Source organism: Pelophylax lessonae (genome assembly GCF_965119305.1).
Source record: "Pelophylax lessonae genome assembly, chromosome: 10".
NCBI classification, from domain to species: Eukaryota; Metazoa; Chordata; class Amphibia; order Anura; family Ranidae; genus Pelophylax; species Pelophylax lessonae.
In genome coordinates, this window is record NC_138777.1 from 229,468,958 (window position 1) to 229,485,632 (window position 16,675).

General features: G+C 47.9%; 1 protein-coding gene across 6 annotated transcripts in view; it reads left to right on the top strand.

Annotated features, from left to right (window-relative positions):
• NFAT5 (nuclear factor of activated T cells 5) overlaps positions 1 to 16,675 on the top strand; it is a 195,272-nt gene that overhangs the window by 157,060 nt on the left and 21,537 nt on the right. For 5 of the 6 annotated variants that reach the window (XM_082270026.1, XM_082270027.1, XM_082270029.1 and 2 more), the window contains 3 exons: positions 1,064 to 1,116; positions 3,262 to 3,394; positions 7,945 to 8,019. In XM_082270026.1, the coding sequence (XP_082126152.1) occupies positions 1,064 to 1,116; positions 3,262 to 3,394; positions 7,945 to 8,019 (261 nt within the window). The remainder of the gene's footprint in view (positions 1 to 1,063; positions 1,117 to 3,261; positions 3,395 to 7,944; positions 8,020 to 16,675) is intronic. The other variant, XM_082270028.1, reaches the window with a different exon arrangement.

Sequence of the window (16,675 nt, forward strand, 5' to 3'; positions counted from 1 at the left end):
CAGTTGCAGGAGCCAATGGCTTCTGCTGTTTTCAACTAAACCTGTGAGAGTGGGGAGAGGGGAGAATAGCTGCTGCAGACGTGCACAGCACTGGACCGAGATTGGGCTCAGGTGAGTATTTAGGAGGGGCTGCGTTGGGAGCTGCATGCATTGGGGTAAAAACCTACTTTGTTATGGTACATTGACGGTAAGTGGAACACAGTGACAGCGCAATCACTGAGTGTTTTGTTGCTTGCCTTTCAGAGTGGGGGCTCTGCAGTTATTGCAACTAGGGTGCTGTTTACACAGCATTTGTACATGTTCTCTAAGTTTGCACAAGGTTCCTCCAGGTCATCCGCTTATCTTCAGTGGACTTAAAAATACACTCATAGTATAAAGCCTAGTAAAAAACTGAAGCGCTCGGGAGGAACCGCTGTACTAACTATGTGATGTTAGTACAGCGATCTCCCCTGCTGAGCTATTATGTTTTGACAGGGGGATGGCCCCCCACCAGAACACATTGGTCAGCCATCTCAGCCATTGGCTGAGAGTGCTGATCGGATGCTGATCTGCAGACTTTTTTTTTCGCTCATGCCCCTTTGACAGAACAGCCGACTTCTGTCAGACTGGCTGCCGTACACCCAGGCCTAATGTCGGCTGGTTTCCACTGAACCCACTGATGCCGCCCCATGTTGGGCCCGTGTGTATGGCCTTTACCTGGTTTCCATTCAAACTAAGCCTGCTATGCGTTCCTCTAGAAGTGTGGTAGGAAGGAATGACACTGCTAAGGCAGCCCAAACATTAGTTCATTTTTTTTTACGTTTAACCAGTGGGTGTTTGTACAGATAACGATTGGTAGATCAAATTCTGTTCAACCACAGTGCCCAAACATAGGGCGAAATTTGTGCAGTCCATGCTGACCTGGCTGAATTTTGATCCACGTATGGCCAGCCTAAGTGAGCTCATATAAACTACTTAGGGAAAAGTGAGTGAGATTGAAGGTTCTACAATATATTATCGTGGCAGAAGACGGTGCTGAAGTTGAATACAGTCTACAATCTAACATCCCTTTTTGTCTGTCTAGATGACAGCTCATGGAAAGCTGAAGCTGAAATCGACATGGAGCTGTTTCACCAGGTAAATTTAAATTTAGACTGTTATGTGCTAAAATGGAGAATAAAATGTTCTTTTGCAACTTATGGCGCTTTTCCACTGCATGGTGCGGATCGGTTTAGCGCTTTTCCACTGCATGGTACGTGTTAGAACGGTTCGGTATGGTTTGTTACAGCGGCGCTTTTCCACTACATGGTACGGCGTCGGTACGGCTCGCTTAAACAGTACCACCTCGGTTGGAGTTCCAAGCAGGCTGTACCGATACCATATCCCACAATTCTTTGCATGCAGCATTGATTGTTTGTCACTACTAGCCACTGATTGGTTAGAGAATCGTTGTAATCCCACCCACTTACTACAAAGTACTACAACAGTGGAAAAGCAAACCGAGCCGAGTAGAGCCTATACAGTGCTGAAAGGTCCTGACTTGTACCACGCAGTGGAAAAGCAAACTGAGCCGAGCTGGGCCAAGCAGTGCCGAGTGGAGCTGAGCCAGTACTTGCAGTGGAAAAGTGCCATACGTGATGTCCCATACAGCTGTGTATTCATTCAGCGATATTACTTGTACTTTTAAATATGGCTGGTATAATTTTCTAAATAAAAAAGTATAGTAAACTTCCCTAAAGCTCATCTTGTAATAATATGAAGGTCATGGACAGACCCAACTGTAGAGCAAGCACCTAGCAGTAATGCATGATCCCTTTGTTATTGAGTATACCCTAATTCCTGGGTTCTGTAAAGTGTCAGTTTTGAAACTTCCCAAAAGCTCTGAGAGCCTTCCTGTTAGGGCCAATTTGGTTGTTTTGCAGGCTGGTCGTTATGTGTGCTGGGAAATCTCTTGTTTGTGGTGTGCATTGCCCTTCCATGTGCACCCTACTGCTAAGACCAGTTATAGGTTTGGGTGGTTGCCACTTCTTTGTACAGTTGGTTGAATTAGGTGCAGGGACGCGCGGGATGCTTTCTCTGCCATTGTGCCCTTGCTTGGGCGTCATGTGCATCCCTGTGCCTTTAAGGAGGGGTGGACTCCCTCCAGGCATACCTGCCCTAATCTATCCATTCTTATGCTCCTACTATGGAGGCTCTAGAAATTTAGAGTTAGGACTGCAGTATGAACAGAGGTCCTTTGGGGCAGGCACTGCGGCTTTCACATTTTTTTGCAAATGTGTGCAAACATAACCCTCTGTTTTTAACATATACTGTTAGCAAGGGCCAATTCGGGTGTTTTGCAGGCTGGTCGGGAAGTGTAAAATCTTTTTTGTTTGTTAGTGATGTGCATTTCCCTTTATATGTGCATCTTGCCGCAAAGACCAGTTATAGATTGGAGTTGTTGCCACTTCTTTGTACAGCTGAGAGCCTTCCTGCCTTTTCTGGCATGTTTCTATTGTCTTGTAAAATTTCCCGTCATTGTGATAGACTAATAAGAGCAGGCAGTGAAGTGGGCCAGTCTTCTGCACTGATAGAAAGGAGTATCATACTGTATAGCGCCCCATAAATTAGGGCACTTCCAGCTCTGGTATGTACAGACACTGCTGGAAGCTACACTATTATTACCAAAAGTATTGGGACGCCTGCCTTTACAGCACTGGGAGCTGCTTAGGACAGCTTGCAGAAATCAGTGAGAGCACGAAGTTAGGCAGGCCATAGCTTATACGATTTTCTTTCCTTCCACCACGGATGGAAAGAAAATTCCTCAATTCCCACATCATCACAGTCAGTGTTGATGGGGGAATTGCTCCCACAGTGCTATTGTGTTCTGCCGGCAGCAAGCCTTCCAGAACACAATGATTACTGCTAGCGGCTATAGCCGCCAGAAGGGATTGGACATAAAAAATCCAACAGGCTGGTTGTACCCAAGTCTATCGATGGATCGGCTTGGGTAGAGCCAGACTGCCCAAAGATGGATCAAATCTCCGCTGGTCCCTGCTGAGCCAGCTATGGCTGGCTTTTAGGGTAGGTGATATGGGAAGCGGATATTCTAAATATTCAGAATAGCGGTGTCCTATAGATTCCTATACACAGTATTTGGAGGATAGAACAGTTCATATTTATATACTTCAGCTGTCTGTGGTGCTGGTTTGCTGCAGTTTGCATTTTTTTTTATCCTTCCTGAATAATTAGCGTGGGAATATCTATTTAGTTGTTTTAATCTCGATATTTTTGCTTGTCTAGAATCACCTTATTGTGAAGGCTCCTCCTTACCATGACCAGAACATCACTTCCCCGGTCTCCGTTGTGATGTTTGTTGTGACCAACGCAGGGCGCTCTCATGAAGTTCAGCCTTTTACATACACTCCAGATCCAGGTGAGTACCTGTCAACATCTTCGCCTTTTGGTAAAACGCTTTGTTTGGTAAAACTCTTCCCTAATTATTTATATCCAGTAATTGTACAATAATCAGTTTGTACATCCACTCACATCAGTCAGTTCCAAAATTCAGTGTTTCTCAGCTTATATAGCTTGTATTGGCCTGTTATGATAGTGTCTGTTCCAAGGTACCACCTTGGAATGTGAAAATGATAGACAGTTTGGGACTTTAAATGAGGCACAAGCAGGTAATGCTTTGCTTCTCCATCCCTGCATATGAAAAAACTGAGGATAGAGGGGACTAAAAGAGGTGCACAGAAAACAGCCATCCAGCCCCCAGCTTGGTGCACTCACCAGGTAAATGCATCAAGCTGATGGGGGCTGGCTGTTTTCCATGCACCTCTTTTAGTCCCCTCTATCCTCAGTTTTTCCACCTTGGAATGTTACCTTGTTTTGGGGACCCCCAAAGCTGGTTACATAAATTATAATTCACCTTAAAATACATTGTTATGATTAGATATTTATTCGATACCACACACAGCATTAAAGTGTTACTAAACCCAGGACTCTGCAGTCACTATATCTGATCTCCCACAGTACACAGAACATGGAAATTCAATTATTTTAGTAAATATAAACTGCTAAATACCTTTTCTCATCAGCAGTATATAACAGTCTTGTGACTTCTATCGGTGTATGGTTAAAACTTGTAGGAGGAGTTTTCATTCTATGAGGCTGCATCTCCCCTGGCCCTCTGTCTGGACAGTGCTGATTGGCCCTGTGCTGATCACTTGCACCCTCCCAATAAAAAAAACAACCTCTCTAGCAATACAAACCAAACTCAGCATGTGCAGAGTGCCTTCTAGGGCTCTGTACCAGGGGTCTCCAAACTTTCTAAACAAAGTTTGGACAACCGTTTACAGTCCTTCAGACCTAGGGGGGTTGTTCTGTGGCCATTGGTAGTAGCAGAAGCCCCAATGTCAGTCGGAATAAACAATGCCCCACCTTTGGTGTCAGTGGGAGGAATAGGGCCCCATTGTTGATATCATTGGGAAGAATTCTGCCATTTCATTGATGTCAATGCCCCATTGTTGGTATCAGTGGATGAAAATAGTGTCCCAAGAGCAAGATAAAATTAAGCAAAGGGCCACATCTGGCCCCCAGGCAGCAGTTAGGAGACCACTGCTTTGTTCTATCAGCAGATGGATTGGTGACAGTAAAAGAAGGGGAGGATCAAACAGCCTTTTTTATGGAGGATTAACCAATTTGGTTCCACAGTGAGTATAACAAGCATGATTTACTGCATATACATACTGATTTTACTGTTGTAGGTTTAGTAACACTTTAAAAAAAAATATGTAATAATTCCAAAAAACCCAGCCAGCCACCCCCCGCTATAGAAGAAGCCAATTATTTTGCTCTCCAGTGGGCGGATAAGTGACTGTATCTTTAAAGGATACTTTCTTTGTTCATCCCCCTTCCCTTATAGGGAGTTAAATACTTATTTTTAGAAAGGTTTATTACCTTTCCTTGTGCTGCACCACAACACTACCTCCTTCTTTGCCAGTGCAAGTATGATGTCAGGCCTCTGCTACCTCTTGGGATGTCACACCTCTCCGGAGGCAGTGTTTTTCTGAGAGGCAGATAATTGTCATCTATGGAGTTGATTTACTAAAACTGGAGAGTGCATAAACTAGTGCAGGCCTGCATAGCAGCTGATCAGCTGCTAACTTCAGCTTTTTCAATTAAGCTTTGACAAAAATAAAAACCCAGAAGCTGATTGGATTCTTTGCAGAGCTGTACCAGATTTTGCTCTCTCCAGTTTTAGTAAATCAACCCCGATAGATCTCTGGGACCTGCGTCACATCTGCTCACACACAGGGTTATTCCCACGCATGCGCTTTCATGCCACAGGTCTGTACAAGGTCTGACACCAGAAACCAGTGGTGAGTGTGCGTGCATGCGTGTGATATCAAAAGATGGGAGGAGAGGGAGGACAATATGCCCTAGCTGAAGTTCCTCTATAAAGTGTACTTCTGGGGGAAAACAAGTAGTGAAGCACCCCTTTAAAATAGTTATCAGGTGTCTGCACCCTACCTCTGCGTCCTTTTAGGGGAATCTGGTGGGTATTTTGAATAACAAAGCGCCCAAAGTATTGGGAGTTCCAGCTTAATCTGTTATGTAAAATTCTATACAACTTTCTGGTTATTAGTTGTAGCCTCTTTACACCTCAAAGGCCTTACTATGGATAAATGGACACTGGAAAATGGAAGGCTTTTAGTATCAGGATGCAGGAAGAGGCAGGGCAGTGCTCCTGAGTAGAAAGGTGGACTTTTAAGATAACATTACATTTTTTTTATTACTCCTTGCACTCCTCATTGGATTTTGTATGTGTGTAGTGCGTATTGCATACTTGTCCAGCTTAATAATTTACTCCAGGGGTCTCCAAATTACAGCCTACTACAAGATTCTATCTGGCCCAAAGCTAGGGCAGTGGCGAATCCTTAATGTGCGCTGATTGAGGATTAAGGTCCGTAAAGACTGCTTATGGTCTCTGCTTCTGATGTAAGGGGTGAGTCTGATTGGGGTCCTGCTGTAAGGGGAGACTGATGAGGACCCTGCTGTAAGGGGAGACTGATGAGGACTCTGCTGTAAGGGGAGACTGATGAGGACCCTGCTGTAAGGGGAGACTGATTAGGACCCTGCTGTAAGGGGAGACTGATGAGGACCCTGCTGTAAGGGGAGACTGATGACGGCCCTGCTGTAGGGGGGAGACTGACGACGGCCCTGCTGTAGGGGGGGGGGACTGACGACGGCCCTGCTGTAGGGGGGAGACTGACGACGGCCCTGCTGTAGGGGGGAGACTGGCGAGTGCCCTGCTGTAGGGGGGAGACTGGCGAGTGCCTTGCTGTAGGGGGGAGACTGGCGAGTGCCCTGCTGTAGGGGGGAGACTGGCGAGTGCCCTGCTGTAGGGGGGAGACTGGCGAGGGCCCTGCTGTAGGGGGGAGACTGGCGAGGGCCCTGCTGTAGGGGGGAGACTGGCGAGGGCCCTGCTGTAGGGGGGAGACTGGCAAGGGCCCTGCTGTAGGGGGGGAGACTGACGGGGGCCCTGCTGTAGGGGGGGAGACTGACGGGGGCCCTGCTGTAGGGGTGAGAGACTGACGGGGGCCCTGCTGTAGGGGGGGAGACTGACGGGGGCCCTGCTGTAGGGGGGGAGACTGACGGGGGCCCTGCTGTAGGGGGGGAGACTGACGGGGGCCCTGCTGTAGGGGGGGAGACTGACGGGGGCCCTGCTGTAGGGGGGGAGACTGGCAAGGGCCCTGCTGTAGGGGGGGAGACTGACGGGGGCCCTGCTGTAGGGGGGGAGACTGACGGGGGCCCTGCTGTAGGGGGGGAGACTGACGGGGGCCCTGCTGTAGGGGGGGAGACTGACGGGGGCCCTGCTGTAGGGGGGGGGAGACTGACGGGGGCCCTGCTGTAGGGGGGGGGAGACTGACGGGGGCCCTGCTGTAGGGGGGGGGGGAGACTGACGGGGGCCCTGCTGTAGGGGGGGGGAGACTGACGGGGGCCCTGCTGTAGGGGGGGGGAGACTGACGGGGGCCCTGCTGTAGGGGGGGAGACTGACGGGGGCCCTGCTGTAGGGGGGGGGGAGACTGACGGGGGCCCTGCTGTAGGGGGGGGGGAGACTGACGGGGGCCCTGCTGTAGGGGGGGGGGAGACTGACGGGGGCCCTGCTGTAGGGGGGGGGGGAGACTGACGGGGGCCCTGCTGTAGGGGGGGAGACTGACGGGGGCCCTGCTGTAGGGGGGGGGGACTGACGGGGGCCCTGCTGTAGGGGGGGGGGACTGACTAGCACCCTGCTGTAGGGGGGGGGGACTGACTAGCACCCTGCTGTAGGGGGGGGGACTGAAGAGCACCCTGCTGTAGGGGGGGGGACTGAAGAGCCCCCTGCTGTAGGTGGGGGGACTGAAGAGGGCCCTGCTGTAGGGGGGGGAACTGACGAGGGCCCTGCTGTAGGGGGGACTAAGGAGGACCCTGATGTTGACCCTGCTGTAAAGGGAGACTGATGTTGACCCTGCTTTAAGGGGGGATTGAGGAGGGCCCTGCTGTAAGGGGGACTGAGGAGCGCCCTGCTGTAAGGGGGACTGAGGAGCGCCCTGCTGTAAGGAGGACTCTGATGTAAGGAGGTAGTCTGAGGAAAACTCTAATGTAAGGGAAACCTTGATAGAGTTTTTCAGCCCACAATTTTTTGTTAAAAAAGGCAATGTGGCCCTCTTACTGAAGAGTTTGGAGACCCCTAATCTACTCCGATAAAGGACTATTTCCTTGACTATGTCTGCTCTGAGATACTCTGCCCTCTCCTGGTCTTCCATACATGCAGACAGCAGCTCCAATAAAGCCATCAGTGGGTATAATTCAATAGCAGGCATTCAGTCGAGGAGCGTTCCATAAACTTCACTGCAGTCCAGTGTCGTCAGTGGCTAGGTTTTGGCCTCTGTACTTGTTTGGTCTTAGCTATGTAATTAATTTTTTCGCTTCCATTGACAGCCATTCCAAACCTTCTCATAAAGAAAGAGATTTCCAGCTCCGCACAGTCCTGTACTTTTGAAGACTCTATGAAAGGTATTCATCTGCTTCCTCATGTAGCTTTCATATTGATTCAAAAGTTCACTCCATTTTCTTTATATGGTTGTATCAGTTTAAACCAACACTTGGAGTTAAAGTGGAACTAAACCCATCGATTTAAAAGCTTCAAAAAACGTTAGGTTCCAGGTAACTGTCACATTTGCTTGTGCTCTCAAACTGTCAAACCATTAGTGACTGGTGTCATAACTGATCATGTGCAGCGCCATGGCAGTTGCAGATCAAACCGAGGCCAAGATGGCAGCCCCCTTGGCTGAAAACGATGGGAGGGTTTAATTCCGCTTTAACTCGGTTAACTGCCATTTCTGTGCCATAGCAGCCCCCCCCCCCCCTCCATTCAATTAAATTTTTTTCCTGGAGTGCTCTAAAAGCCTTGAAATAATTCACTATTGTAGTAATCTAGTCTAGCTGCTTGTCCTCCCCCTCCCCTTTTTAATCACTTTAACTCACTATTGGTCAGTTAAAGCGACTATCACAGCAAAGTACAAGAGTGAGCAGGGTAAAGCACTGAACCATGGGAGCTGGTCTGGTAAAATGACCTGCAGGCACTTGACAGTGCTTGCTATGACATGGAAGTGGCAGTTTGTTTCATAAACCATGACCACAGGTATATTGTAATCGATTCAATAGTTAACCATTAAAGCAACAAAATAAGAAAGTTTTTTTATCTGAAACAATGTATGCGTGCAAACATCCCTACACCCAGAAACTGAGAGATTTAAAGTTTATATTTACATTTTATACATTGTTCTCGGCATTTATCATTCACTTTCTCAGTTGCTGGTTATTTCACAAAGTGCCACTAAAATGTTCGATTTATGAGACTACTGAGAAGAAAGTAAATTGTGACTTGGGTCCAGATAATGTGGAAAACTGTAGCTTTAATGGTATTAGTATAGCCAGGGCTTTTTTTCTCAGAAAATAGGTGCAGGAACTCAAACACGACCCCCCCAAAACCCCCTCCACCCGACACATACACCTTCCAAACTGCATCAAATAGTGGGTCTGGAGGTCTTAAAGTGGCATTAAATACCATTATACACAGAGTGCAGAGTTTAGGGGTGCTTCATGTGCAGAGTTCGGGAGTGCGCTGCACACAGAGTGCAGAGTTCGGGAGTGCGCTGCACACAGAGTGCAGAGTTCGGGAGTGCGCTGCACACAGAGTGCAGAGTTCGGGGGTGCGCTGCACACAGAGTGCAGAGTTCGGGGGTGCGCTGCACACAGAGTGCAGAGTTCGGGGGTGCGCTGCACACAGAGTGCAGAGTTCGGGGGTGCGCTGCACACAGAGTGCAGAGTTCGGGGGTGCGCTGCACACAGAGTGCAGAGTTCGGGGGTGCGCTGCACACAGAGTGCAGAGTTCGGGGGTGCGCTGCACACAGAGTGCAGAGTTCGGGGGTGCGCTGCACACAGAGTGCAGAGTTCGGGGGTGCGCTGCACACAGAGTGCAGAGTTCGGGGGTGCGCTGCACACAGAGTGCAGAGTTCGGGGGTGCGCTGCACACAGAGTGCAGAGTTCGGGGGTGCGCTGCACACAGAGTGCAGAGTTCGGGGGTGCGCTGCACACAGAGTGCAGAGTTCGGGGGTGCGCTGCACACAGAGTGCAGAGTTCGGGGGTGCGCTGCACACAGAGTGCAGAGTTCGGGGGTGCGCTGCACACAGACTGCAGAGTTCAGGGGTGCACTACACACAGAGTGCAGAACTCAGCTTTCTTCCACAGCTGCTTACCTCTGCATCCCCATCCACATCTTCTTCTCTATTCCCTCTCTGCACACTGTGGGTGGCTCTGCCTCTCTCGCTTGCAGGGAGATCATCCAGTAGGAGTGTCCGCATCCCCACTGCACCCCAGACACCTGCATCTCCCTTGTCTTCATCCTGCACTCAGTGGGAGCCGCTCAGGAGATCAGATCTATGGAAGCCATTGCAAGGCAAGCTGTCACTTGTACATACAGAAGCCAGATCCCTGTGTTTACAAGTGATAGTGGTGAGCAGGGAGCGAGTGCCTGAGCCAAAGGTGGTGGAATCGAAGTTCCAGCTGAAATCAAGCCCTGGGTATAGCAGGTTAGGCTCCTCCTAACCAGTGAGGGGCCATGACTGAAGACTAAAAGCTTAAAACCTAAATCCACCTTTCATGTCCCTTCAGTGTGGAATTAAACCCATTGATTTAACAGTTTCAGATGACATTTACATTTGCGGCACGTGCCAAGCTGGCCCATACAAGCTATTACAGCACTAACGGGTGTTACGATTTAACAAGTGAGGAATCTTGACTAAAGACTAAAACTTAAAAACTAACTCTACCTTTTAATAGACCATTTAAAGCGGAGCTAAACCCACTAATTTAAAGCGATACTAAAGTCTCTTTTTTTTTTTTTCGTTGAAAAATAACAAACAGTTTATACTTGCCTGCTCTGTGTAATGGTTGTGCACGGAGCAGCCAGATCCTCCTCTTCTCTGGTCCCTCATCTGAGCTCCTGGCCCCTTCCTCCTGCTGCGTGCCTGAGCTGAGCCGCTGCTCTGTGTATCCATTCAAAAACAGATCTGTGGCTTTGCCCCTCCCCCCTCCTTTCCTCATTGGCTCACTGACTTTGACAGCAGCGGGAGCTAATGGCGCTCTACTGCTGAGTCAGCCAATGAGGAGGGAGAGTCCCTGGACAGCTGAGTCTCTTGTGCAGCATCGCTGGATCGAGATGGGGCTCAGATAAGTAGTGGGGGGGGCTGCTGCACACAGAAGGCTTTTTATCTTAATGCATGAAATGCATTAAGATAAAAAACCTTACTGACTTTACAACAACTTTAACTATTTACTGCTCTAAGAGGTGCACCTGCTTAGCGCCCTGTAATAACTTCATGTAGCCTTAGCCATATACAGTATATAGCGATGTGTTCCGGCAGTTGGACGGGGACTTTTTGTCCCACTCCCGGAACAAAATAGTCACTGCTCAGCCATTCACAGGAAGCTTTGTAATCTATGAATGAATACAAAGCTCCCTCTGGTTGGCTGAGTTGGAGAGTGTGATCTCATGCACCCACCTCTCTGTGTCCGCTAATGGGAGTTAGCTTTGTATTCATCCATAGAATACAAAGCTTCCTGTGAATGGCTGAGCAGCCCTCAGCCCAACTCTATTTAGTCCTTGTCCCACTGCTGGAACACAGTGCTGACAGCCTCAGCTCTGTTCCTGTGTGCTGTGTAAAGGGGTGGTGTCCCTTACCTCCAATCAGCTCTCAGAGCTCTTTTCACTAAGCTTTGCAGAGTGTAACTTCAGCTCTCTGCCCCCCTCCCCCCCTTTTTTTATGCATGAAGGAAAAAAACATTCTGTGCAGCAGCCCCCCCCCCCCCCCCCTAAGATCCCTATGATTAAGCTCTGGGGTGAAACATGTTGGGGACATGGCCTGGCATGATTTGATTTGATTACCACTATAGGACTATGCGGATGTGCGTCACTAGTGATCATCCCCCTTTCTTTTCCTTGAGCCTTCCCTAATACTTACCTGAGCCCCATCTCAATATAGCAATGCGCGTGAGAGCCTTGACTCTCCGGGGACTCTGTCTCCTCATTGACTGAGAAAGTCAATTACAGCCACTGAGCCAATCGGGAGAGAGGGGGCAGGGCCAAGTCGTGGCTCTTTGTGAATGGGCACGCAGATCCGCAGTTCAGGAGCGAGCCTGCTCGGGTGCCCCCATTGCAAGCTGCTTGCTCTGGGGGACGGAGGGAGGGGCTAAGAGTGCCAACGAGGGAACTGAGAAGAGGAGGATTGGGGCTGCAGGTAAGGATGACATGTTTGTGGTTTTTTAAAAAAAAAAAAAAGAGAGACTTTACGATCACTTTAAATGCATGTTTTTTGCTGAAGCACAGTTGGGCTTTCAAGTTACATTCTAAATGCTGCTGGAGTCAGTGTACTGCTTTGGTTTATGGAAATGTAGTGCGATTTGCTTATCATCGGCATAAAGTACATGAATTTCAGCCTGCCTGTAGGGAAATAACACAAACGTGTGACGAAGGATCAGCCAGAATTCACAAGGTCACCCGAGCACATGAAGGGGCCCTTCCAGTACAGCCATGCATTAAACGGGTAGTAAAGCTGTTTACAGCGACTACTACCCTCTGGGCTCCTTCAACGTGACCGGTTGTTTTGGTAGGATGATTTGCATTGCCCTTCTCCCAGGATGAAGCTATGGAATGCGGGTTTGTGAATGGCGGGACGTAATGGAGTTGACTTGTGACTTCGGATAAAGGGGGAGGCATCGAGCGAAATGGGGCAAATAGCTTCCCGCTAATTCCTTAAACACACAACGGCCGGTGGGAATTTTTCTCACCCATAGAAAGTGTACAGCCCAGGTGATGGGCAACATGGACCAGCTGCCGAGGTATTTTGCAGTGCCAGACGGCCGTAAAACAAGCCAGCGTCTGCAGCCGGCTCAAAATAACGAGACAGACACGGGGTCCTTGCCAGGGAACTCCTGTATGGGATTCTTTTAAAATTGCTTTAAAAACCTCAGAGCGGCTTAGGGAACAGTTCCTGTTTTTCCTGTCATAGACCAGCCAAGAAAATAAGATGCCTCATAATTTCCTCAAATTGAAAAATCAGACTGAGAACTTAAGTATTAATGCTAGACGAGGATCAGACATCTAGAATCTCCTAAATGCTTCTCCAACAGGCAGAACACAAATCTGCCTATCCTAAGGGGTAAAGAGAAATTAAACTGTATTTATACTGGGAACATGCTTTGTTCTTATTGGTATGTTTACCTTTAACCACTTCAATACCGGGCACTTTCACCCCCTTCCTGCCCAGGCCAATTTTCAGTTTTTTAGCGCTGTTGAATTTTGAATGACAATTGCGCGGTCATGCAACACTGTACCTAAACCAAATTATGTAATTTTTTTCCCCACACATAGAGCTTTCTTTTGGTGGTATTTGATCACCACAAGGTTTTTTGCTAAACAAATAAAAAAAGACCGAAAAGTTTATTTTATGTTTTATGTTATAAAATGTTGTAGATAGGTTTTTACCTGCACTGATGAGGCCGCACTGACAGGCACTGATGATAAGGTACTAATATGCAGCACTGATGGGCACTTATAGGCGGTACTGACAGGTAGCACTGATATGCAGCATTGATGGGCACTGGTGAGCGGCATTGGTGGGCGGCACTGAGATGGCAATAATGGGCACTGAAAGGGTCCCTGAGCCCTCATTGGCATTCCTGGTGGCCATGGGTGGACAATCCTGGTGGCTCTAGTGGCATCCCCCAAGGGTCTGCACAGGTAATCAATGCTCTCATTACCAGCACAGACCCCCCCCCCCCCCTGTCGGGAAAGCCGCCGATTGGCTCTCCTCTACTCATGCCTGTCAGGCATGAACTGAGGAAAGCCGATCAACAGCACTTCCTATTTACTATGTGACTAGCTGTGATTGGACACAGCTAATCACATGGTAAAGAGCCTACGTCATTAGGCTCTTTACCGGGATCGGAGATGCGGTCTATCAGAGTGACACACCGCACCACTGATCGCCGCTCTGCGTGCCCCCCCCCCCGTCCTATGACGGTCAGGCGGGCGGACTGGGCGTCCTATGATGGCCAGTCAGGATAGAGCAACCACTTCCAGGACGTCATTTTGCTATATGGCGGGCAGGAAGTGGTTACAGTGATTGTAAATGCTCAATTATTTTTTTTTTTTTTATAGCAAACATGTTATACTTACTTGCTCTGTGTAATTGTTTTGCACAGAGCAGCCCCAATCCTGCTCTTCTCAGGTCCCCTGCCAATGCTCCTGGCTCCTCCCTCTCACCAAGTGCTTCCATACCAAGCTTGCTTCAGGGGCATTTTTGCTTACTCGTCCCTCAGCCCCACACCGAGTGTCTATTGACACGCAGAGTGTGGCTCAACCCAACTCCCCCTGCTCCCTCCTTACTGGCTGTGATTGACAGCAGCAAGAGCCAATGGGGAGGGGGAGATCTGCTCCTGCACACCGCTGGATGGAGATTGGGCTCAGGTAAGTATAAGGGGATGGGGCTGAGGGGAGAGCTGCGTGAAGATTTTTTACTGGCTCCATTCACACTTGTGCAACTTGTCCTGCAACTCTGGACATTAAAGTCGCATAACAAGTCGTTCCCCATGTTTTCCAAATATAACCATTCATACACATGCGACTTCAACATAGTTCATGCACTACTTTGGTCCGACATGCAGCTTGAGGGCCATAGACTTCAATGTTGACCTTTTAAAAGTTGTACCTGAATGTTATACAATGCAACAGTTGTTCATTATCACTGGTCACAGCCAAAGTCGCATCCAAGTTGCAGGAAAGTTGCGCTCCAAAGTCAGTGCAACTTTGGAGTAATACAAGTGTGAATGGAGCCTAATGCAGAGAATGCTTCAAGGTTAAAAAAAAAAACCTTCCTTTAGGCCCCTTTCACACTTGTGCGACCTAAACGTCGTGCGATTTTACTATGATTTTGCCACAATTTTGACTGGATTTATATCTATGGACCTCAAAACGCATCAAAGTTGCAGGACAAGTCGCACAAGTGTGAAAAGGGGCCTTAGAACCACTTTAAAGTGTTGTCAATTGTAAGGGAGCATTGCACAAAGCAGGTAGGTATAACATGGTGATTTTCTTTTTCTTTTTTTTTGTTAATTTGCCGTTTACAATCACTTTAATTAAACGTGAAGGAAAATAACTACTAAGTACATAACTAGATCTAAATGATGTCCCAGAGTAATTATTAATAATAGAGTAAAGATGATACATTAAGCAAGTTCATACACTAGTTCTGTATTAATGGCTTGGTTTAAAGAATACGATAGAGAAAATGGCTCGGCTCAGCATTTTATAACACACATGAACCTATCAAATGCCATAAATGCCAGTGTATTGATATTGGATAAGGAGACCTGCCTTGCAATCAGTGTTCCAATTTAACCCAAAGATGTTCAGTAGGGTTGAGTTCAGGCCCTTTCGCTGTCGCTCCAGTTTCTCCACACCAAACTCGTCAAATTAGGTCTTTTATGAAGCTGTACACAGGGGCACAGCCATGTTGAAACAGTTGCCTCAAAACTGGAAGTGCACAGTTGTCTAAAATGTCTTTGTATGTTGTAGTATTACCAATACCCTTCACTTGAAGCTCAATAATTTGGAGCAGCCATTCTCAAGGGTTCCTCCAGGGACTGTCTAGGAGTTCCTTGAGCTGTGTCTGATGGTGCCTGCAAAGTTCAAGGGCCAGTACCACCCGTCGGAGCCAGTAGCATGATAACAATGATCATTTTTCCTGCCTATAAGAGTGGCATTCAAACTACCACTGTAAGGGAGGCATTCCTCCCACCAATAAAGGGGGCATTTTCCAACTGATCTCCAGTGTATTGGATTTAGCAGGGGTTCCCCGAGACCTGAAAATAAAGGTTTCCTCTTGGGTAAGAATGTTGACAGAGACTGTTTTAGGGGGTATTCACATATATTGTGGCCATATGAGTAGATGGTGAAGGTCAGGTTTCTAAAAATGTTTGGCCATATCGTGTATTTCAAGCTACAACAATGCGCAAGACAACATGCAAACCCTTCCAGCACTCTGAGTTCTGCCATAAACCCGATGTTGGGTGGACCATTAACATTAGGGATGAAGAAGTTCTTCCAGTATGCTTTGTTTATGCAGCCCTCCTCAGACATGAAAATCTATTAGGTTACTGTAAAAAAGCACACAGGAGGGTGCAAACACCTACTACATTACCAAAGGTTTATTATATAACAACAAATAGCCAAATACATACTCGCACAAGTAGGAAATACATGATCGTAATATTAAACCAAATCATGGTCCAACGCTGGTCTGACCTGATGCACCATCTCATTGGAAAGCTGTTGTATTTCGGAGGCTCTGAGGAAGAACTTTGTCCCAGAAACAGCATTGAGGACGGGATCAGTAGTTCAATATCAGTTTTTGCAGATGACACAAAATTGGGCAGGGCAATAACTGCACAGCATGAAGCAGATATCTTACAGGATGACCTGGACAAAATAACGGAGTGGGCAACGACTTGGCAAATGAGGTTTAACGTGGAGAAGTGTAAGGTTTTGCACTTGGGGACTAAAAACATAAAAGCACAATACACGTTAGGAGGGGAACCCTTGGGGGAATCAAAAATGGAGAAAGATCTGGGAGTCTTGGTAGAGGATAGACTAAGCAATAGCAAGCAATGTCAAGCGGCAGCTGCCAAAGCCAGCAGAATATTAGCATGCATAAAGAAAGGGATGTATTCCAGAGACAAGTCTATAATCCTTCCACTTTATAAAACTCTGGTCCGACCGCATCTGGAGTATTCTGTCCAGTTCTGGTCGCCGGTCCTCAGGAGGGATGTGTTGGAGCTGGAGAGAGTCCAGAGAAGGGCAACTAAACTGATTAGGGGACTGGAGGACCTTAATTATGAAGAGCGTCTGCAATCGCTTGATTTATTCTCCCTGGAGAAGAGACGTCTGAGGGGGGACTTGATAGCAATTTTTAAATATCTCAATGGGGATCTCAGCTTAGAAAAAAAGCTGTTCAGTCGAAGGGATTGCATGAGGACTCGAGGGCATACATTGCGATTAGAGAAGCGTTTTAACCTCAGGCAACGTGGGGGGTTCTTTACTGTTAGGGCT